General features: G+C 39.6%; 1 protein-coding gene and 1 non-coding gene across 2 annotated transcripts in view; one reads left to right on the top strand and one right to left on the bottom strand.

Moving 5' to 3' along the window:
* LOC131430351 (chromatin assembly factor 1 subunit A) overlaps positions 1–23,759 on the bottom strand; it is a 53,196-nt gene that overhangs the window by 4,542 nt on the left and 24,895 nt on the right. Inside the window, exon 2 of the mRNA XM_058595255.1 lies at positions 16,037–18,272. Within this exon, the coding sequence (XP_058451238.1) occupies positions 16,037–18,272 (2,236 nt within the window). The remainder of the gene's footprint in view (positions 1–16,036; positions 18,273–23,759) is intronic.
* The window catches only part of LOC131433508 (large subunit ribosomal RNA), a 4,187-nt gene continuing 3,677 nt past the window's right edge, over positions 23,250–23,759 (top strand). Inside the window, exon 1 of the ribosomal RNA XR_009230273.1 lies at positions 23,250–23,759. This exon is cut by the window's right edge and continues 3,677 nt beyond it. This is a non-coding gene — a ribosomal RNA (large subunit ribosomal RNA).

Consider the following 23,759-nt stretch of genomic DNA (forward strand, 5'->3'; position numbering starts at 1 on the left):
GTAACGTAAAAAACTTATTTGAAAAAACTATCTTAAATCGCCGCCCTACTTCCTAGAATACAAACGCAACCTTTGAAAACCAAATTGTCCTTTTCAGCAATACAACGGAATATAATGAATTCTGAAGCCGAATTCAGGCATTATTCTGTTTCAGGAGTCAGTTCTAAAATTCAAGTTCAAGTGCTGAGATCTAATATTTCGTTCCAGAATCCAGATCTAAAATTTTGAATTTTGTTAAAAAAATCTCAAGTTGAAATCCTAAATCAGAATTCTGGATTTAAATTCAGAACATAAAATGAGGAGCTAAATTCAGTTACAATATCAAGCCAAGAATCCAGTTCCGTATCCAAGGTTCAGTTCCAGATTCATGGAGCTTCTCGAACTGAATTCTGAAACTAAATTCTAAACCTAAAACAAAAAATGTTAGAATTCAGATGGATCCCAGTTCTGCGTTTAGATCCGAAATTCCGGTTTAAGTATTCGGTTCCAGTACTCAAAAGCTGAATGCGATTACTGTTAATCTGTTTTTGCTACTACTGGTTGAAGGTTTTCAACATGTCGTCCAGTTCTGTTTAACGCACAAGATGAACTGGTCGATTTTCGACCATGATTTACTTTTTATACTCGTCCAATTAATCATGGGGGCTGATATGAAGCCTTACTACATCAAAACCGTCGTATTTCTGATGGCATGACGAGAGAATTCTGTTGTTGCATTCAGTACAACTTGAGATATTCACGGTTTAGTTCTACCCATTCTTCCACCGGGCGCCCCATAGTAAAGTAAGACGCCATGATGAAAAGGAGAGGAAGAAACAAATCTATTTGTTAGTATTCGCGTATTTTTATTCGCTACAAGTTGTCACTATTCTTTCTGTTGTATCGCGGCAAATCGAAATTCTATGCGTTAAATATTGAATTCATTTTTTAATGTGAAAAATCCAGTGCATTTCAATGGGAAAAAAAACAGTACACATTAAAATACAGTACATTTGAAGGGAAAACAGTACACAGTAAAATACAGTGAGATATGGGGATTGATCTATTGAGAGAATGATGTCGTAGAAGTATGACGATACATTAAACTGCAAGTTATCTATATATATAAAAATGCAGAGATCATTCTTTGTAATCGCATCACGTAGGAACGGATGGACGGATTTACATGATTCTTTTTTTTTTGTTTGATCAATTTTTACCCCCACCGGGTTAGTACATCAAAAAAATTTGGAAAACTTGCCGGAAAAGTGGGAAAAATCCATAAAGTTGTTTTGTATGGGAAATGGAATTTTCCTTTAAAAAAGTCGCCAATGATTGCTAGATCTACGATTGATGTTTGGCACGCAACGAGTTGCATAAGTGTTTGGTCGTCGAAGAAAGGAATACTAGATCGTTGAAAGAATCTTTTAGCGCGCAACGAGTTGTTTTGTGTGGAGATTTCACATGCATGCTTGATGTGATTTGTCATTTCGAGCCACGTGCTAAATTAGATATCAACATTATAGCTTGCCAAATGATTTATGATGGGAAGCATATGAATGTTCTAGCTATACCGTAAACAGGATCAAAAGTTATTGTTTACCAGAAGACACATTGTGTGCAATGTAATCAGTTAGATGATTAATGTTGGCTATCGTAGGCGTGAGTTGAACAAATCACATTAAAAACGATTTTTGTACGAATCAATGACAGGATCCTTCTGGTGTTTAAATAATGAGATCAAACAAAGAGGTCTTCCTTGCATTAAGCATGCTGAAGTTCGTTCAGTCACATCGAGTAAATTGTATATGGATTCTCAAGACCGAACTCACCCATTCGTTAATTGTAGGTGGAGTACTAAGCAAAATAATGTGGTGTCGACTAATGAGACGATTATTGGCGGCTACAATTAAGCGAGTTTCATCTGTTAAAGACTTAGGCATCATTCTCAATCGCAAGCTCCGCTTCATTGAACAGTTTGCCTTTGTTACTGCGAAAGCCTTTGCAGTTTTGGGACTCATTAAACGCAACACGCAAGATTTCAACGATGTGTATTGTCTGAAAACAGTTTACATCGCCTTAGTACGAAGTATTTTGTAATATGGAGTTACAATGTTCACAACGACCGGATCGAAAGGGTCCAAAAGTGTTTCGTCCGATTTACTCTTCGACGACTACCTTGGCAGAATCATCTCCAATTGTCACGTTACGAGAATCGCTGTGCTTTCATGAACCTACCGACTCTGCAAAATAGACGAGTACATCTACAAAGGATCTTCGTTTTTTATCTACTGACTGATAACATCGATTGCCCCGGGCTTCCTCGAAAGAATTCACTTTAACGTTCCAGGAAGATCATTGCGAAGAACGGATTTTCTTAGACACCCATTTCATCGCATACAGTATGGTCAGAATAATCCAATGGATGTTTGTTGCCATCGTTTCAACAGCGTGTATCATCTATTTGATTTTAATATGAGCAAAGACATGTTTAAATCAAAAATATTATTAAGTTAACATTAGTGTTAAGTTATATAGTCAAAGTCTGTGCGAAAGGTTAACTCTAATCGAAATTATTGATACAACTAATAAACGAATGCAGTGTTCATGTAAAAGTTAATGGACACAATCTATATATATAAAAATGCAGAGATCATTCTGAATTGATGCTTAGAGTGTACATGTTGTGTAACGCAGTTTCTTGATATAATTTTTATCTATGAATTTTCTTGCTTGAATTACTTCTAATTTTTCCTGGCAACATTGCTGTAATGAATAAGACAGAATAAAGTTAACCGTTGCGAAGAACGGACGCTAAGTTGTTTTTTTCACTCTCGCGAAAACCGCAGTCCCAGTACTGAGCTATAGAATTATACATTTTGGTCCTTCGAACCGGGTTTGGACGGTTCTCGCGATCGGTCGATTTTGAAAGTAGTGAAAATCGGTAACGCGTATTTTAGTTGGCCCAAGGCCGAACCAGTAAAGAAGGTGCGGAGCTCGAGGCTACGCCACCAGTTAATGCAGTGTGCCCGTGGCACAAACAAATGAGGACGCCATTTTGTAAAACTGCTGCACGAGAGCGTGTGAATGAGGACGCCGTCGTGAAGGGAGCGGAAGCATCGGAATAATCGCTATTGAAATCTTAACGTCGAAAGTATAGAAAGTGTGTGAATGTCCGATACAGAAACACCACGTCGAAGCGTGGAGGAGTTTACTCGTAGGAATATATTAGACGCATTAACGGGTGAAAAAAGTGCCACCAAAAACAACCAAGTGATTTCAATTGCGGACCAGAAAACTGCGAAAAAGAAGAAGGAAGAACGGTTTGCAATGGAACGAAACCTGGAAGTGTTGTACGATCGGCGTGATATGTTGGTGGATAAATTGCTACGGATGAACGAATCGATACGACAAGAAAATGTGAGCACGCATCTGCTCCAATTGCACTTGGAGACGTTACAACGGTGTGTTCTCGATTATGAACAAACGTATTCGGATATTGCTATGTTATTGCCAAAGGAGGAAAGAGCTGAGTTACGCAAAAACTATGCATCGTTTGAGGAATTGCATAATCAGCTCTATGTTTGCTTAAAAACGAAAATCAGTCATACCCTGTCGGCAGGTAGTCCGAATCAAGTAGCTATGCAGCAGCAGCCGGTGTACGTGAATGCGCAAACACCACAGTTACATGCACCATTTCCTACATTTGATGGAAATCCAGAGAACTGGTATACTTTCAAAAGTTTATTTACAAGCATTATGGCGAGATATGCTCATGAAACTCCGGCAATGAAAATCCTACATCTGCGAAATTCATTGCTCGGTGAAGCGAAAGATAAAATTGATCAGGAAGTCGTAAATAGCAATGACTACAATATGGCCTGGAAGATTCTAACTGATGCATACGAAGACCGTCGGTTAATCATGGATATGCATATCGACGCTATTCTCAACATTCCTAAAGTTAGCAAAGATAGTCGCGGAATCTCGATTTCGAATTTAGTTGAAGTCAGTGTTAAGCACATCGATGCATTAAAAAATCATGGATACCCGGTGGATGAGCTGTCAGAGCTAATCATCGTAAATGTGTTGTATAAAAAATTGGATAGAGACACCCAAGAACAGTGGGAGTTAAGGCTTGGAACCGGTAACATGCCTGTTTTTACGGAATTTATGGATTTTCTAAGGGAGAAGGGGCGAGTTTTGATTCGAACGACTCGTTTCCAGCAGCAATCGTCACAGCAATCCAGCGTACCCAATAAGCAACGACAAACTGTTAACCAGAAGCAACCAACACTAAGTGGATCAAGATCATTCGTTCAAACTACGAAAGAAGTTTGCCCGTGCTGCAAGGAAGATCACTGTATATATAAATGTGCTAAATTCCATGAACTTAGTGTTGAAGAACGCAAAACTGTTATTTCGAAGAAGAATTTATGCTATAATTGCTTGAAAGCCAAACATCGAGTGGCTAACTGTCCGTCTGATCAAGGATGCAAGATCCGAGGATGCGGTAGGAAGCACCATTCAATGCTTCATTCCAGCAACGTACATCAGAATTCTGATGAGCCAGAAAAAGTAGATTCTTCAAAACCAGCGGAACTGGTAGCTGCCAACGAAAAAAGTGAATCGGAGCCGAAGGCCACAACGTTGTGTGGTAGTATAATCGGCAGAAAACGACAAGTACTCTTATCCACCGCCGAGCTGTTCCTGGTGGGACGAGATGGAATGACAGTAAAATCACGTGCATTATTAGATTCGGGATCTGATAGCAATATAATAACGGAAAAATTAGCAACCAAGCTAAAGTTGCAATTGCAAAACGTCGATCTACCCATCAGCGGTCTGAATGATATGCAGACACGAGTTAAGTATATCGTCAGTACGAACATAGTCTCGCGCGTTAATCAATTTTCCTCGTCCATTTTAGACTTCCTGGTCGTACCGAAGGTGACATCGAACCTTCCAGTCACAGAAGTGGACTACCGATCATGGTCCCTTCCTTCTGAACTCCTGCTTGCCGATCCATCATTCAACGTACCGGGTGAAATTGACGTAATAATAGGAAACGAAATCTTTTTCGATCTCATAAAGCATGGCCGCCTGAAATTAGGCAACGATGCAACACTGACAGAAACGGAATTAGGTTGGGTCGTTGGAGGATCGGTACAGACCAGGAAGTCTAAGACGATCGCGCGTATGTGCCAACTGAGCCACCAAGAAGACATGTTAAACAAAACATTAATACGATTCTGGGAAATTGAAACTGTTGGCATGGAGTCGAACGTTAGTATGGCTGAAGCATTCGTTGAGGAACATTTCGCTCGTACGCATACTAGAGAAAGTGATGGAAGATACACCGTTCGATTACCTTTTCATGAATCTAAACCTAAGCTGGGTGATTCGTACGAAACAGCAAGCAAGCGCCTAGATCGACTACTAATTGCATTGGCTAAGAATCCTTCCAAACGCGAACAGTACTTTCAGTTCATGTCTGAATATATATCGTTGGGTCACATGGAGGAAGTCAACGACGGTAGCAAAAACGGATATTTCATTCCCCATCACGCAGTATACAAAGCAACAAGTTCCACTACGAAAACTCGCGTGGTGTTTGATGCCTCGGCAAGCTCAAGCACAGGAGTGTCATTAAACGATATCGTAATGGTTGGACCGACAGTCCAGAGCGATTTGCAGTCTATCATTTTACGTTTCTGTTCCCACCCTATTGTCCTAACGGCAGATATATCAAAAATGTTCCGCCAGATTTGGATTCATAAGGATGATCGCAAGTTCCAGAAAATATTGTGGGTGGATGGTAATGGAGACCGCAAGGTGTATCAGTTAAAGACGGTTACCTACGGAGTAGCCAGCTCTCCTCATCATGCAACTAGAACATTGGTACAGTTGGCGACAGACGAGGGCAAGGATTATCCGCTAGCCGAACAAGTGATTAGAAACGATAGCTATATCGATGACTTTTTAACAGGAGGAAAAAATGCTGATGTTGTGGTAAACATCTACAATGAGTTGTCAGCGCTACTGAAACGTGGTGGTTTCAGTGCTCATAAGTTTTGCTCTAATGACCAGACTGTATTAAGTAGAATTCCAACGGAGTTGCAAGAGACGTTCGTAAGTTTTGAACACACAGGAATAAATAACACTATACGAACACTTGGCTTGATTTGGAATCCCCGTGATGATTTCTTCACGTTTTTTGTTCAACCAGTTAACGAAGAAATTTCAACTACTAAACGCAAGGTACTATCTGACATCGGTCGTCTATTCGATCCTCTTGGTTTTCTTGGACCGATTATCACAGCAGCCAAGTTAATTATGCAGGATATCTGGCGTCTTAGTTTGGATTGGGACGATGAGCTACCGGAAGAAGTTTTGCAGGAGTGGACTAGATTCCGTTGTCAGCTGCCGATCGTCAACGAAATACGTAAACCAAGATGCGTGGTCCTGAGTGAAACAAAACGGATTGAATTGCATGGCTTTTCAGACGCTTCTAAGCGGGCCTATGGTGCGGTAGTGTACATCAGGTGTATCGCAATTGACGGATCGATTAGTATAAACTTACTCGCAAGTAAATCTCGCGTCGCTCCCATAAAACCGATTACAATTCCTCGACTTGAATTATGTGGTGTCAAACTCCTAGCAGAACTTGTGACAAAAACTATTTCAACGTTGAATATCAAATTTGATGATGTGAAATTATGGTGTGACAGTTCCATCGTTTTGTGTTGGTTGAAAAAACCACCTTCGACGATGAATCAGTTTGTTTCAAATCGAGTAGCAGCAGTGGTTGAAATGACTAATGCGTTTCAATGGCAGTACGTCCAATCGGCTTTCAATCCTGCTGATGTGATTTCAAGAGGTGCTTTCCCTGAGGATTTATTCAACAACGAGCTGTGGTGGAATGGTTCACCGAAGTTACAACAACCGATACCAAGAGCAGATGAATCTGAAATTATAAGAGATTTACCAGAAATGAAACCAGTCAAAACGCTAACAGTCATAAAGGTCAGTTCGATAATCTTAAACCGATTAAGCCATTACCGTAAATTGCAGAGAGCTTGGGTATACGTACTAAGGTTCATTGACCTTGTCATTCGTAAAAAGCGTAACATTAGTGTTATTAATGCTTTAGAGATGACTAACGCTGAAAGGGCAATATTCGTGATAGTTCAAGGAGAAGTGTTCAACGATTTGTTAAGGGAACTACGAGTAAGTTCAACAAGGCGCCATTGTCTATTGAATCTGGCACCGTTTATTGGAGAAGATGGACTAATACGCGTAGGTGGACGATTGAAGTATTCAGCGATTCCATATGATGGAAGGCATCAAATACTACTTCCGGAGCGACACCATGTCACGGAGACATTGATTCGACGACTTCATGAAGAGCACTACCACGTTGGTCAAGGAGGCTTGTTAGCGATCGTACGCGAACGTTACTGGCCACTGCGAGCTGAATCAGCTATCAGGAGAATTATTTCCAGATGTCTAAAGTGTGCCAAGCACCAACCCATTATCGGCACCCAGTTTATGGGTAACCTTCCGGCGTCTCGTGTGAATCCTTCAGCGGTGTTTTCTAAGGTTGGGATCGATTATGCTGGGCCGTTTCTGTTGAAACCTGAAATGCGAAGTACGAAATCATTTAAAGCTTACGTAGTCGTCTTTGTCTGCATGGCGGTAAAGGCTATTCATTTTGAATTAGTTTCAAACCTGACATCCGATAATTTCATCGCTGCACTTCAACGTTTCGCAAGCCGACGTGGTATTCCTTCTGATGTATATTCCGACAATGCAACGTGTTTTATTGGAGCAAATCACCAGCTTGCTGCGTTGAACAATTTGTTTAAGGACCAGCACCATATAGAGAGGATGGATGAATTTTGTGCTGTGAAGGGAATCACTTGGCATTTCATTCCTCCCAGAAGCCCTCACTTTGGTGGGATCTGGGAGGCAGGTGTAAAATCGCTGAAGTATCACATGAAACGGATTGTTGGAGAAACACGAATGACTACAGAAGAAATGAATACTTTCCTTACTCAAACTGAAGCGGTTTTGAACTCACGTCCCCTTTGCGCGATGTCGGAGGATCCGAATGATTTCGGTATTCTCACACCATCACATTTTTTGATTGGGAGATCAGCGGTTGCTATACCAGAACCTTCCTATACGTCCGAGAAGATCAATCGATTAAGACGATGGGAGCATATTCAACGAATGCAGCAGCATTTCTGGACTAGGTGGTCAAGGGAGTATTTACATCAATTGCAGACTCGTCAGAAATGGCACGGTACAGTAAAGGAGTTCAAGGTTGGAGCACTAGTGCTGTTGGTCGACGAAAACTTACCCCCGCAGAAGTGGCGGCTAGGAAGAATTGTGAAATTACATCCTGGAGAGGATACGGTCGTTCGAGTGATTACTGTTCGGACCACTGCTGGTGAATTCAAACGAGCCGTAACTAAAATTGCACTGCTACCATCTGTTGAGCTACAAGTCTCAACGGGGGGTGAATGAATTGATGCTTAGAGTGTACATGTTGTGTAACGCAGTTTCTTGATATAATTTTTATCTATGAATTTTCTTGCTTGAATTACTTCTAATTTTTCCTGGCAACATTGCTGTAATGAATAAGACAGAATAAAGTTAACCGTTGCGAAGAACGGACGCTAAGTTGTTTTTTTCACTCTCGCGAAAACCGCAGTCCCAGTACTGAGCTATAGAATTATACACATTCTTTGTAATCGCATCACGTAAGAACGGATGGACGGATTGAGATGATTTATTTTTGTTTGATCAGTTTTTACCCCCACCGTGTTCGTACATCAAAAAAATTAGGAAAACTTACCGGAAAAGTGGGAAAACCCAATAAAGTTATTTTGTATGGACAATGGAATTTTCCATTGAAAAAGTCCTCTATGCTTGCTAGATTGATTGATGTTTGGCGCCCAACAAAATGCTCAGTATTTCGCTGTTGAAGAAAAGAATACTAGATCGTTGGAAAATCGTTTGGCGCGCAACGAGTAGATTTGGGTGGAGATTTTACATGCATGATTGATTCGTCATTTGGAAACACGTGCTTAATAGGGTATCAAAATCATTACTTGCCAAATGACTGTTTTAGCTATACCGTAAACAGAAGCACAAGTTCTAATGTCATTTACCAGTAGATGTAGTTAGATGAATTATGTTGGCCATCGTGGGCGTGAGTTGAACAAATAAAATTATGTAACGATTTGTTTACGTATCAATGATAGGATTCTGCTGTTGAAATAATGAGTTCAGATGAAAATATTTTCCTTGCATTTAGCATGCTGACGTTTGTTCAGCCGATTCGAGTGAGTTTTCAAGAGTGGTTTACTTCAAAACGGATGGTATTCATGACATTTGTAAGCTGCTTAAGCCAAATCATTTCATTTTCCGAACTTTGGATTACTTGACGAATTACCATATGCGAATCGTGAATATCATATCTGAAGGAGAATTCGTGGCATGTAAGAACCATTGGTTGTTAGATCTGCTGTTTTATACATTGGCTTTAATGATAAGAAGAATACTGGTATAATCACTCCTCATGTTCACTCCGCTAGAACAGAATATTGATTCTCAGGACTGAATACTAAGCAAACCGATGTGGTGGCTCGACGAATGAGAGGCCTTTTGATACAATTCTTGAACGAATATAGCGTTCATGTCAAAGTTAATGGACACAATATTTAATAAAAGGGTAATTTGAACTTTCGAATGTCCAAGTATTTTTCATTTTATCGCTAATTCGTTAATCGAAAATTGATCCTGTCATTATCCTGCTACGAACATTCATCAAACACGACTAAGTAATATCATAAGCGGTGAAGTAGGTTATGGATAACCGTCCAAAATTAGTTTATTACTTTCGATAATCCCTAAGGATTTGCTATTAAATTTTAAACGTCTTCAGCACAAATAAGTCTTAATTTTCAATGATAAACAACAATCCCCGAGGGCTTCTTTTGGAAATTTGTGGGATCAATTTAAAGTATTTATCTTGGTCATCTCTTTTCCATCCATTTGTTTATTTGTTTATTTGTTTATTTAGGAGCAAGAGAAAAGCCCGCTAGAGCTGAGAATTTTATTCTCCTTTTCCAGCAGGCATAAAACCTTCTCATCTTTTGTATCAACAGATAACATTTGTCCACATGATACATAACGAAATCTTAGATTAGCCTTATTTAAACTACAAAGCTAACTAACAACTATTGATATCGTCTAATTATCTTAATAAAACTAGCGGGAAAAGATTCGAAGAAAACGGGTTTTAATGGAGTTACGAGATAAATTGAAATCAAATTCATCAGAGCAAGTATTGAATACGCGAAACATACTCGAAAACGGTTCATTAAAGCCATAGTTAGTTCTAGCACGAGGAATTCTGAGAAAGGGATTAAACCGCAAATTACACTGATGAATGTCAAAACTTAGCTGTTGTAGGAGATCTGAACAATCAATTCGAGATTGGATGAGGTCCGCGACAAAAACAGCTTTCAGTGTATCACGGCGGACAGTTAGCAAATCGAGAGCGAAGTAGAGCACAACATAACGATTTCAGGCAGTATATGTTATTGAAATTTTTTGAGATGCGAAAGATGAAACCTAGCATCTTTAATGCCTTAGCGAGGGTATATTCTATGTGATCTTTGAAACTAAGTCTTGAATCCAATAACACTCCTAGATCCTTAATTGATGTCTCCCGTTTTAGTACAGCTTGCGAAATAGTGGTCGCGGTTCGTTTACGAGAGAAGGAGATAACGGAGCTTTTAGAGACATTTATAACCATTCTGTTGACGTTGCACCAGTTAGAAATTACATCCAACTGTGACTGCAAGAAATTTGAGTCACAGATCTTTGATGAGATGAAACAGCTTGAAATCGTCGACGAATGATAGCTTCATACATTGCAATGCGAAATTCAGATCATTTAGATATAGCAAAAATATGAATAGTCCTAGATGGCTTCCCTGAGGAATGCCAGAGCTCACGATAAATGATGGAGTAACGCAGTAGCCAATTTTCACGGTCGTACTACGACCAGTCGGATATGATTCAATCCAATCCATCATCCCATATGTCAAACCTTTAGTTTTAGATAGATCTACAATCCCTGTTCAATACACTGACTCGAAGGTTGAGATGACAATCGGTGCATTTGTTTAGTTTTTGCGTAACAAATAGTTCCACAATAATTCTTGATGATATTTCTTCTTGGGGACGAAGTTAATGTGTTGGATATGAATTTGTCGTAATTCGTTTATTGTAAGCCAAGTAATCAGTAAAATAATGGAAAGAAACATTAACGTTTGACAACTCTGCTGTCCGAAAACATAAATTTGAAAAAAAAATTTCAGGCGAGACGAAGTTCGACGGGTCAGCTAGTATTTAATAGAATGGTAACTTGAATTTTCGAATGTCCCAGAATTACTCATTTTATCTTTCTTTTTTTACAATATCAAACTAACTAGCGATCGTGAGAGGAATGAGAAAGAATATGAAAATGTAGAGCCATAGTACTCAAGGAGCAAAAGGTTTCTTGCATCTAATCTTTTACCTTCTACCAGAATAGTCCAACTTAGCGATGCGAATCATCCGAGTCGCTGATATGTCAGAAATTTAGTAAATAATTACTGACTTACTAGAAGTCATAAATAAACTATATTTTTTGGATCGTTTATTTATACCCGGCTATAACCTAATTTAGGTCGTTCGTCGCGTAATAAAATAAAAAAAATGTTTATCGCTAAATTGTTAATCGAATATTGTTCCTGTGATTGTAACGCAACGAACATTCATCAAACACGACTAAATAATATCACCTGACTAGCGAGAAGTGACGAACTACAAGTCGCGAGGGCAGGTTTTGTAAATTTGCGGAATCAATTTAAAGTAGTCATCTTAGTTATGTTTGCTTCACTTTTTATCTCTTATGTCGAAATCATTAGTTTGAGAAACCATCGCTGTTTGATGCACTGACTCAAAAGATGATATGGCGATCGGTGCATTCACTCATTTTTTGCGTAACAAAAGCTTTTAACATATTCACAATATATTTTGATGAATATATAACAGCATAAGACGTTTGACAATTTGCTATCTGAAAACATAAATTCAAAACAATAATTTCTGGCGAGACGAAGTTCGACGGGTCAGCTAGTTAATTATAATTAAGCTGCTTCGTTGTGTGTTTCACATGCAGGGTGGCTTAATTGGCAAAACTATTTCCTGGAATAGGAGTAGTTACGTGTTCAAGTCCAATCTCAGAGATAACTATTTCGCAAAATTTTTATTTCGCTGTTACTCTCATCAGTTTTACCTTTCTCTACAGAAAAATAATAATAAATTGCTGGTGAAACCGAGCTCAACTCAGCCCGACGAAATCGGAAAATTTATGTGAGTGCACCTTTCAACAAAAAATATTTTACGCTAAATTTTCTCGGAGATGGCTGAACCGATTTCAACAACTTAAACAAAATTTTCAAACAATTTTACGTTCGCTTCAAACCTACTATTGGATTTCGATCAAGTTCGAAAATCATAAGGCCGATACTTCAATTTCCGATGATATAATCGCAAAAATGACGTAACCAACAATACGCGTTGTTTTGGCATTAAAAATGCCTTACTCTTCGCTATACGGGGCCGGGTGTCAATTAAAAGTTTCAAAACGTTGAACGTTAACTTAAATATGTATGGCAACGTCGTTTCAATATTTCAATAAATGGTTAGAATCGACCTATGTTTTCATCCACCAATCCCAGTTGTACAAAATGACGTCAATTTCTTGTTCGGCATAGGAGGCTTTGCGTCATGCATAAAAAACACCGCATCGTTCTGCGTAGTATGAAGAGAAATCTATAAATATAGGCTGCACAATATTTCTTTGCCTAGTTGATGTTTGACTGTGAATGAAACAAGTAGCTCGTCCAGTGAGCTGATGACTGGATTGTATATTCGTTCACTCGCTGGATTGTCGCTTTTGCATTATGTGTTGGTGAAATTTCCTGCTGTCTGCGCAACACCGTGTTCGCTTGAGTATCTTATTTATCATCTAGCTATTGAAGAACCGATTCAGCGTGATTACCGATTCTTTTGAAATATCCCATGCATTTAGCAAATTTTTGGTCGATTTTGCCATTACAAATGTCTTACTCTTCGCTACACGAGGCTGGGTGTCAATTTAAAACTTGCAAAACTAATCGATTAACATTTTTCTGTCATAATTTTTAACGCTTATAACTCAGTCATTTTTTTATGGTTTCATAAAATTCAACAACCAATCGATTCGCAAACATTTAACTTAAACTTATGCGGTAACGTCGTTTAAGTATTTCAATTGCACACCATTGAAAATGTGGTTAAAATTGACCTATGTTTTCACGAGCCAATCACAGTAGCAGCGCGTGAATGATGTCATCCTCTAGTCCGATTTGCGAAGCATGAACTATAGCACAAAAGGGAATCTATAAATATATGCCCGAATACATTTCTGCTTTAGTTAACCCCATGCTGCGAGCAAGCATACCTCGTAGGCCGGTGAAGGTGTTTGAATAGTGAGTGGATGAAAGTCACATCCATTCGCTCATTGAATAGTCGCTTTTGGATGTGTGCGGTGTGTTCATTAATAGTAACAGATCGGCTGAAAAGTTCGTATTGTTTCTATGAGAGAGCGCCACTAGAATTAAATCCATACCATTTTCAGTTAGTACCAACCTTCAAAAGATACGTGTATAAATTTGACAGCTGTCTGATTATTAGTTTGTGAGATATTGCATTTTGAGTGAAGCTACTTTTGTTATTGTGAAAAAAATGGAAAAAAGGAATTTCGTGTGTTGATGAAACACTACTTTTTGATGAAAAAAAGTGCCGCCGATACCAAAAAATGGCTTGATGAGTGTTATCCAGACTCTGCACCGGGCGAAGCAACAATTCGTAAGTGGTTTGCAAAATTTCGTACTGGTCATATGAGCACCGAAGACGATGAACGCAGTGGACGTCCAAAAGAGGCTGTTACCGATGAAATCGTAAAAAAAATCCACAAAATGATTTTCAATGACCGTAAAGTGAAGTTGATCGAGATAGCTGACACCCTAAAGATATCAAAGAAACGTGTTGAACATATCATTCACGAATATTTGGATATGAGAAAGCTTTGTGCAAAATGGGTGCCGCGTGAGCTCACAATCGATCAAAAACAACAACGAATTGATGATTCTGAGCAGTGTTTGGAGCTGTTATATCGAAATAAAACCGATTTTTTTCGTCGATATATAACAATGGACGAAACATGGCTCCATCACTTCACTCCGGAGTCCAATCGACAGTCAGCTGAGTGGACTGCACGCGATGAACCGAACCCAAAGCGTGAAAAGACTCAACAATCGGCCGGTAAGGTTATGGCGTCTGTATTTTGGGATTCGCATGGTATAATTTTCATCGACTACCTTGAAAAGGGAAAAACCATCAACAGTGACTATTATATAGCGTTATTAGAGCGTTTGAAGGACGAAATTAAAAAAAACGGCCTCATTTGAAGAAGAAAAATGTTTTGCTTCATCAAGACAATGCACCGTGTCACAAGTCGATGAAAATCATGCTGAAATTGAACGAATTGGGCTTCGAATTGCTCCCTCATCCACCGTATTCTCCAGATTTGGCCCCCAGTGACTTTTTCCTGTTCTCAGACCTCAAGAGAATGCTCGCTGGTAAAAAAGTTAGAAGCAATGAAGAGGTAATCGCTGAAACTGAGGCCTATTTTGAGGCAAAGGACAAATCATACTACAAAAATGGTATCGAAAAGTTGGAAGATCGCTATAATCGCTGTATCGCCTCTGATGGCAATTATGTTGAATAATAAAAACGAATTTTGGCAAAAAAATGTGTGTTTCTAATTAACGATACGAACTTTTCAGCCGAACTGTCATAAAAGAGTTCCACAGGCTCACATATACAGAACAATTAGATGCAATATCATATAGTATCAAAGATAAACTCAAGGTAAGCTAACCTTCGGTTAAACACGTATCCTTTGAATAGGAACCCTTGTAGAATTTGGGTGACCGCCAGTTTCAGTTCAATTATTATTTGTTTCAAAACAATAAGCGTCTGCATTCCGTATATTCCAAATATGCCAAAGCGAAAATCAATGTAACTAAATATTTTATGCGGACTGTATCACATGCTTTCTTCCTCGTATTGTTGCCATATTATTTTCCGACACTTTTCGAAGATTATCGACGATTTTGAAGAAGGATCCATAAAATTACACTATTACTAAGTTTACTGGTACAACATTTTTCGTTAAAATGTATAAAATCTTCCCTTGGATCGATTAACTGTTTATAAAATTAATAAGTTTGTACGTTTCTCGAAAATTATTATCATCATCGTTTCATTTGTTCAGGTTTAGGTTGTTTGTATCTAAAATTGAACTCTCAAGTAACTTTGAATTCATCATAATTGACTTCTAGTTAAAGGACGTTATTCAAAAACTTAACAATTTAAAAATTTGTGGAAAGGGATCAAAATTGAATAGAATCAATTATCAAGAAAGAATCTAATTGTCAATTTTATATCAAACTAGCTCAAGATGGCTCTGTCCTAACGACTAAAGACAATACGTCAATTTGGGTAATTTATGGTTATCTCACACTGCTGAAAATTGAATCATAAATTGCTGATCACATTTCCGACTGCACATAGAGAAAGAATTATGTTTTTTGGTTTTGTTCAACTCGAAAAAAAATTTCAAGAAAAACTTATTTTTGTGCCACATTTTAAATTCGGCTAATTTAGAATTCACTTCAATAAGATTTTCAGGAAAAATCAGTTGAAGGGGATAAAAGTTGGAGTTAATTATTTCTTGTGCAATCCTCAAATTCAGAACGGCCACGGAACTCATACCAAAACAGTGTACTAATCTCCAGACACATCACAAAACTCGATCATTTGACGGAAAGACATTTCTCCCGTCCTCTTCAAATTAAGATTCGGACCACCGCCCATTGCTTACCAATATAAATCACGTCGTCCTCTTCGGTATCATCCTCCTGTGCCACCCAGGTTCGGTCACACTTGCCAACCGAGTAATCGACGCGTTTCAGCTGTGCCAGGTAAAGCTGTTTCCGACCGACCCGATCGGCATCGTTGCCATTTTCATCGTTGGATTTCTTCAACAGCTCGTCCAAACGTTTCTTCCGTTCGTCACCCAGGGATGTCCTGCATAACGGAGCCAGCCGCATGTCCCCTTTGACGCAGAAAGGCATAAATGTACGCTTCGGAGCATCACCACCGTCTCCAAGCTGCTGCTGATCCATGGAATTCTCATCCTCCGATTGTTTGCCTTCTTTGGAGTTGTTATTGTTCTTTTTGACAAAGAAACTCTGAAAAGCTTGGGCCACCTTCTGCTTTCTCTTCTCTTCGGCCTCCTTTTCTTCTTCCTTCTTCCGACGCTCTTCCTCCTTCTGTTCCTCTTTCTTGCGTTTCTCTTCGTTCTTTGCTTCCAACTCGGCCAGACGCTTCTTCTCTTTCTCATCCTTTTCCTTGCGCTTTTGTTCTTCTTTTTCTTCCTTCTCCTTGCGCTTCTGTTCTTCCTTTTCCTCTCGTTCCTTACGCTTCTGTTCCTCCTTCTCCTCTCGCTCTTTTTTCTTCAACTTTTCCTGCTCCTCCCGTTCCCGCTGTTTGGCATCCTTCTCCTCCTGTTTCTTCCGCTTGCGTTCGTCTAGCTCCTGTTGCTTCAGAGCTTGTCTCCGTTCGGCTTCCCTACGGCGTGCCAACTGTTTCGGAGTCAACTTCTTCTGCAGATCCAACTTCTCCTCGGCCGTCAGCTGCGAGCGTTCCTTCGAATTCGGCGTACACAACATGTAGGCATTCTCTTCGTCATCGGCCGTGTTGCCACCATCGGACGAATCGTCCAAACAAATGCTGGCAATGGTGCTGTTGTTCGGGTTCGACTGTTGGTCCGAATCGGCTGACGCTTGCTGTTTTTCCGGAGTTTTCTCCGGTTCCTGCTCCGGTTCGGGTTCACTCAATTTGCAGGGTTTCGACTCGAGTGGTACGATGTCGTCGCTGAGTTTAACCTCCGGACCCGACTGAGCTTTCGCGAAGAATTTAGCCAGTGCACCCTTGGCCGGTTTTTTGTCTTCTCCTGTTTCTTTCATCGGTTCCTTTTCCTTGTTCGGTGCTTCAGTCTTCTTAGCGGAAGAAGCTTTCTTTGCAGAATTCGATGATTTCACGATTTTCTCCGGCTTCTGCACTGTTACTTCGTTTGTGGCTTTTGGCGTGCTGGATTCTTCCGCTTTTTTAGACTTTTTCTGCGACGAAGGAGTTTTCAACTTTTGGGCTTTTTCCTCCTCCGTCTTTTGAGATGTCACCCGTGATAATCTGGAACGACGAGGGGTTACTGCGTCTGATTCGCCCGAAAGATGCTCAACCGTTTTAGATTCATTTTTCTGATCATCGTCATCATCAATTACGACTACCGCTGGAACTGCTTTATCGTTTGGCTTTTCTACTTTAAAAGGTTCTTCCGGAACTTCTGATTCTTTTTGTTTCTTTTCAGCATTAGAACCGGCATCAGATTCTTTCGATTCTGCTTTCTTGTCGTTTTTCTTCTGAACAAGCTTGGCTGTATCTTTTTTAGTTGACTTTGACTCTTGCACTTTTCCCTCGACATTTTCCTGCACTTTCTCACCATCGGACAAAGCAGAATCGTCAATCACAACCGGATCTTCTGGCTCGACTAACTTTTCCCCGGGTTCCTTTTTAGCCTTGGCCTCCTTCTTGTTTTTCTTCTTTTCTTTAGCAATCTTTTTCTTAGCCGAACCTTCTTCCGGAGCATCTTCCTTTTTACCCTTTTTCTTGCTCATCGGTAGCTTAATCATTATCTTCTTATTTTTCTTCCCCGATTCGCCCCTTTCACCGCCATCACCCCCCTCGCTATCGGCAACCTCATCGCGTATGGGAGTCTTTGGAGTATTCACCACTTTCACCACGACCAACTTCTGATCTTCTTTACGAACGTCCACCAAATCGGCACTGTTACTTTCTTCGTCGTCCTCCAGAACCACCACCGGCACAATCGCAACCGCATCTTTTACATTCTCCTTCACCTCAGAAATGCGACCAATTTTAGCTGCTCGCGGAGCACCACCACCACCTCCATCGACGATCGGTTCGACTGACGGCTTACGCTTGCGTGATTCCGCAGTCTTGAGCGCCACTGGCGATGCCGGTGAACCAGGCAGTACCTGTAATAAGGGAAAATAGTAAAAAAAATGAGTTAGTTAGACGGTTTTTATTCGATAAAAGTGCAAATATTACAAGCAAGAAATGATCATTTGAGTTGATTTTGTATTAACACTCAAAGATGAAAACTTCTGGGTAACTTCTTCACTTAGTGGAAACGCTCTGCCATTGAGCTGCCTAAAAGATATTGGTAAACTAACATATTTGGTAACGTTCCCCAAAACCAAATGTATCAGCAATAATACATTTGAACTGGATCATTGGTGTTTGAACTGGATCATCGTGTTCCGGAATAATAGTGTGGAGAGAAAAAAAACATTGATTTGTCGGTTACGTCACTTATACGATCATATCTCCGGAACTTGAAACTGTCGGTCATGTGATTTTCGAACTTGATTCACAACTCAATATTAGTTTCGAACGAACCAAAAACTATTGAAATCGATTCATCTGTATCCGATCAAATTGAGCGGTAATGAGATTGGTCGTTTACGTCACTCATACCATTATATCTCGCCGACACCAGAAGTGACAGCCATTTGAGCTGCGAATTCTATCAATTATTTAATATGCAAATTCAAGGGTAAATACACTATAAATGAGATTAGGTTTTAAAAACTTACAACTCACTCGATTTTGTATCAATTATTTACAAGGGTAATTTTTTAAAAGGTATAGGACTTGATTTTCAAAAATCAAACACAAAAAATAAAGAAAATTTATTAAATCTTTATTAGAATCGATAGAACGATCAATATAATTAAATGTTTGAGGTTGATTTCATGCAAATGTGGGCAGCGGGTCCGCTTTAGATGGCCCATGCGCAATGTCCAATTTTGGCAAACTCTCAAATCTTTGGAGACATCAGTCTTAACCTGGCCCCACAAGAAATAGTCCGAAGGCGTTAAATCACACAATCTAGCCAGACAATTGACGGGCCCAAAACGTGTGATAAACTGTTCACCGAAGGTGGCTCTCAATTTGGTCATTGTTTCGCGTGCCGTGTGAGATGTGGCACCGTCTTGTTTAAACCACATGTCTGTCATGGGTCAATTCTTCCATTTTGGGCAAAAAAATCGTTAATCATAACACGTTAGGGCTCGTTATTGGTAGCTCTTGCAATGTTTCTGGCTGGTCTTCACTTCAGATTCGGCTATTTTGCTTGTAGACGTAACCATTTATCCAGAAATGAGCTTCGTTGCTGAATACAATTTTTTGATCAAAAAAGTCCAACATTGCCAGTGCTCATTCACCAAATGTTGGAGGTTGTAAGTCGATTCATGATTAAATTATAGACAAAACTGAACAAATTTGACAATAACATAAGACACGATTCACGCGCGATCTTATAAAAACAGTGTTGCCAAGAAGATATCAGCAAAAACATCACCCTTTATGTAGATCTTTTGTCTTTTTGTCTACTTTACTATGGGGTGCCATTCCAAATTTACCCTCTGAGAGAGTGATAAGTTTTTGATCGTGAATATCTCTTGTTGTATCTAACGTATCAACATAATTTTTGTTACATGCCAACGGAAATATGATCATCAATTTATGATAACATTTCCAGTTGTATGACATGCCGTTCTCGTACCTACCCAGAGGTAAAAAAGGGTAACACTTGACATATCTCGTTAATTCTAGTCTGCGCAGTTCACTGAGCGGAAAGTAAAGCAAATGCACCATTCCGGTTGGATCAGGTTCGGCGGTCAGTTCCAGTTCCAGTATCAAGATCTCAGTTCACTGTTGAATCAATTGCGGGACGTTCACAGAGCCAGTTTCCCTTCGGAGAAAATCGATTGCGTCATCCTGCTGCTGTTCGTTTGCATTGGTGCAAAATACAACGAAAAGTGGACAATGATGGCGAAAATCATGCAAAATCAGCACCTTCTAGTGGCTCCAAATGTTATGTAAAGAATTTTTGCTGTGCGAAGTTCGAGTGCGAATAAAGCCAGCATTTGACTGCTTCGTGTTCGAGAAAAATGCTCCGAACTGTGTTTAATGTCGTAGAGAATTCCACAATCTGCCCTTTTTAACGCTAGCAATTAATCCCGTACAGAATTTTGATAGTTTCTTCCAGTGAAATATGCAAATCCGATATGAAATAATCGACATCAAAATTCTGTCTGTTTTTATTTTGTAGCCGTTGAGACCGACAATTTGTACAAGAGATACAAACGAAGTTACAATAGTTACAAATATCTATAGTATTGAATCAATTCGCACAGGACGCAGTTCTGCTGCGGGACATTTGCAGAGCCAGTTTTGCTTCAAACAAGAGCGATTCCGTTATCCAGCTGCTGGCAGTATTCATTGGAGCAAAATACAACAAAAAGTGGATAACGTTGAGCAACGTTTTTGGCTTCACAATGTTATCCAAAGAACTATTAGAATTACTTATCTGTTGAAATATGCAAATCGGATGTGAATATAATCAATTTATCAATTTTAGATCAATTTTAGTTCACAATCTGATAGATCCTGAATGAAAAATTTTCGAATTATTTTCTCTGCTCTCTGACAGTTGGGGGGATTTCATTGCAGATGCCTTAGAACAAGATAACATTAAATTCATTGATTTCATGAACAAGTACATCCAGTTGTGTATGATATCTGTTTCTTCACAAGCTACTACGCTTGAACACATGTATCATAGGCCTATTGTATCTTTAAACAATCCAGTGAATGAATGTTTTCTTCGCTGCAAGATTATAATCGGTTATGAACACTATATTTACGCCAACCACATCGGACAACAGGTCAACCTGGGAACAGATGACGGATCCGTCATCGGCATCATCGGAATTCGAATTCAATTCGTCACTCTCTAACACCTACGCCATCGTATTCACGTCATCCAGTTATGTCACTGACATTACCCATTCGCCTTTGTTTAATCTATCCAGTTTATTTTGCGTTTCTCATTCTCATTTCTCATTTTCTCTCTTTGCCGGACTCGTTTTATTTGTATTTTTCATGTCCTTTTCGTTTTACGCTTTTGTATCTTGTAACTTATGCTAGCCCTTATTTTTTACTGTTTTGCCTATCTCTATTAGAAAGGTAATAGAATTGCTGGAGAAACCGTGTTTTGATCGGAGCTCCGGAGACGTCTAGCGTTATAAACCATTCGTTTCAACTCGACGAGATCGGAAAATGTCTGTTTGTGTACTTTTTCAAAGATGTTTCTTTCCGCACAATTTTCTCGAAGACAGCTGAATTGATTTTAACAAACTGAATGAGTGTATCGAAAATAAGCTACCCACAAATTTTTCTTTCAAATTATGATACAAAACGATATTTTATTCAAACTAAAAATTGATCCTTTATTGTACGAGGTTAAACTTGAGCATAATGAAAACCGAATGAAATTTATGTTATTCCTTCACAAATTTTCGAACACTCTTCATCAAGTTCCGGACAAGTGTTGCATCGAATTTTTTGGACGCTTGAGACCAATTTTTTTTTTTAACTTCTGCATGTTCCCAGCTGCCTTACCAGTCCTCTTGAAGATCCTCTTCACGATTGCCCTGTAACGTTCGATGGGTCGAAGCCGAAGGCAATTTGGTGGATTGATATTTTTCTCAACGAAATTTATAGCATTTTCCGCAAGCCAATTGAGAGTGGTTTTGGCATAGTGAGCCGACGCTAAATCCGGCCAAAACAGTGAAAGTGTACTAAGCTTCTTATATAAAGACAGCAATCTCTTCTGGAGATAGTCAGATCGATAGATTTTTGTATTTATTGTTCCGGTAGTGTAAAAAATGGTTGACTGCAAACCACAGGAACATATTGCTTGCCATACCAGTACCTTTGGATCGAATTTCTCCACTTGAATTGACCTGTCCGCATCACTCACATCCTCCCCAACGACGACGGTAGAGTATTGTAGACCTGGAAGGGTTTTTGAGTCCTCCTTTACATAAGTCTCATCGTTCAACAAAACGCATGCATCCGGACACTGCAAAAGACGCGAATACAATTCCCGGGCCCTTGTTACAGTTCACTTCTTCTGTTCTACACTTTTTTTTTCGAGATTTTCTGCTTCTTGTAGGTCTTCAGGTGATTTCGCCTCTTGACACGCTGGATCATTCCAACACTCGTTCCTGCTTTTTTTGGCCAAATCACATCATGATTAGAGATACCACTTTCTGGTCCAGTTTCGGGTTGGAAGAACCGGATTTTCTGCCTCTTCCTGGTAGCTCATCCAAAGAATAGTGTTCCCCAAACTTATTAATGATGGTTTTAACACTGACATGATGAATTCCAAACCGCTTCGCCAATTTTCGATTAGTAATACCCTTCTCACTGCGCCATGTGTCCGAAACTTCAATTTTCACTGCCTTCTTAATACGCGACATTTTGAAAACGCAGAATTTCAACCGCACAAACAAGTAAACAAACGAAAGCTGACAGCCAAACGCACAGCATGCTGTAATCTGAGCAATAAAAACCATCACAGATACATGCGTACAACACAAATGTATGTGGATAGCTTATTTTCGATACACTCCTTAGCTTTCGTTTGATAGCCACTATTAGGTTTTGAATCAAGTTCGAATAGCAAAATGATGCACAAAAACTCTCCCAGCTACTCTGCTGAGCATCACGTAAGCCATTCTCTCTTTCGGCATTCTTGCTACATGTTCAGTCCACTGTAGTCTGCCGTGTTTTATAAACCTTCTAATGTCCACATGTATGTACCATTTACAGATTTCCGTCTTGGTCGGTAATCATAACCGGTACGGATTCTTCTCATGCTGATGACAGTTTTCTGGAACCTCCGAGCGTCGTTCCTAGCAAAAGAGTTTTCTGCCTCTGTAAGCACTCTCTCCTTGTGATCACGTTTCTTACGTCGATGAATTTTGTCGTGAATACGACTTACTTTACTATGGGGCGCCTTTTCAAAATTAGCCATATGGAAGAATGGGCAGAACTTAATCGCGAATATCTCGACTTGTATTAATGGTAGCAACATAATTCTTTCACCATTTCATCAAAAATATGATCAGGAATTCAGGATAATATTTTGAACAGTGTGCGATAACCACAAACAACTCAAAAATTAAGTTTTCTTAAAATTCGGCCAGTAGATAACAAAATTGATTCCGTGTACTGGAAATTTTGTTATCTACCATAACCAGCGGAACCTGGTTCAAGTTCAACTAGAATGTGGCTTTTACTCCCATAGAGGGTGATAGGCCCGTAGAACGGCGCTGATGGTAGAAAATTTTTCCATGGAGTCGTGTTGCTTGATAGTGCAGCACAAAGTGGGAGGTAAACTCCTTCTAAAGCTAAATATCACCACGAGACCGATAGCGAACAAGTACCGTGAGGGAAAGTTGAAAAGCACTCTGAATAGAGAGTCAAAAAGTACGTGAAACTGCCTAGGGCTCAAGCCCGTTGAACTCGATTATCCGAAGCGGAGATATTCACCTGTGGTTGGGCCGTCCCCCCCCCGGGGTTGCTGAGCCACAGGGCACTTATGCTCC

This window comes from Malaya genurostris, chromosome 2, assembly GCF_030247185.1.
Source record: "Malaya genurostris strain Urasoe2022 chromosome 2, Malgen_1.1, whole genome shotgun sequence".
Lineage (NCBI taxonomy): Eukaryota > Metazoa > Arthropoda > Insecta > Diptera > Culicidae > Malaya > Malaya genurostris.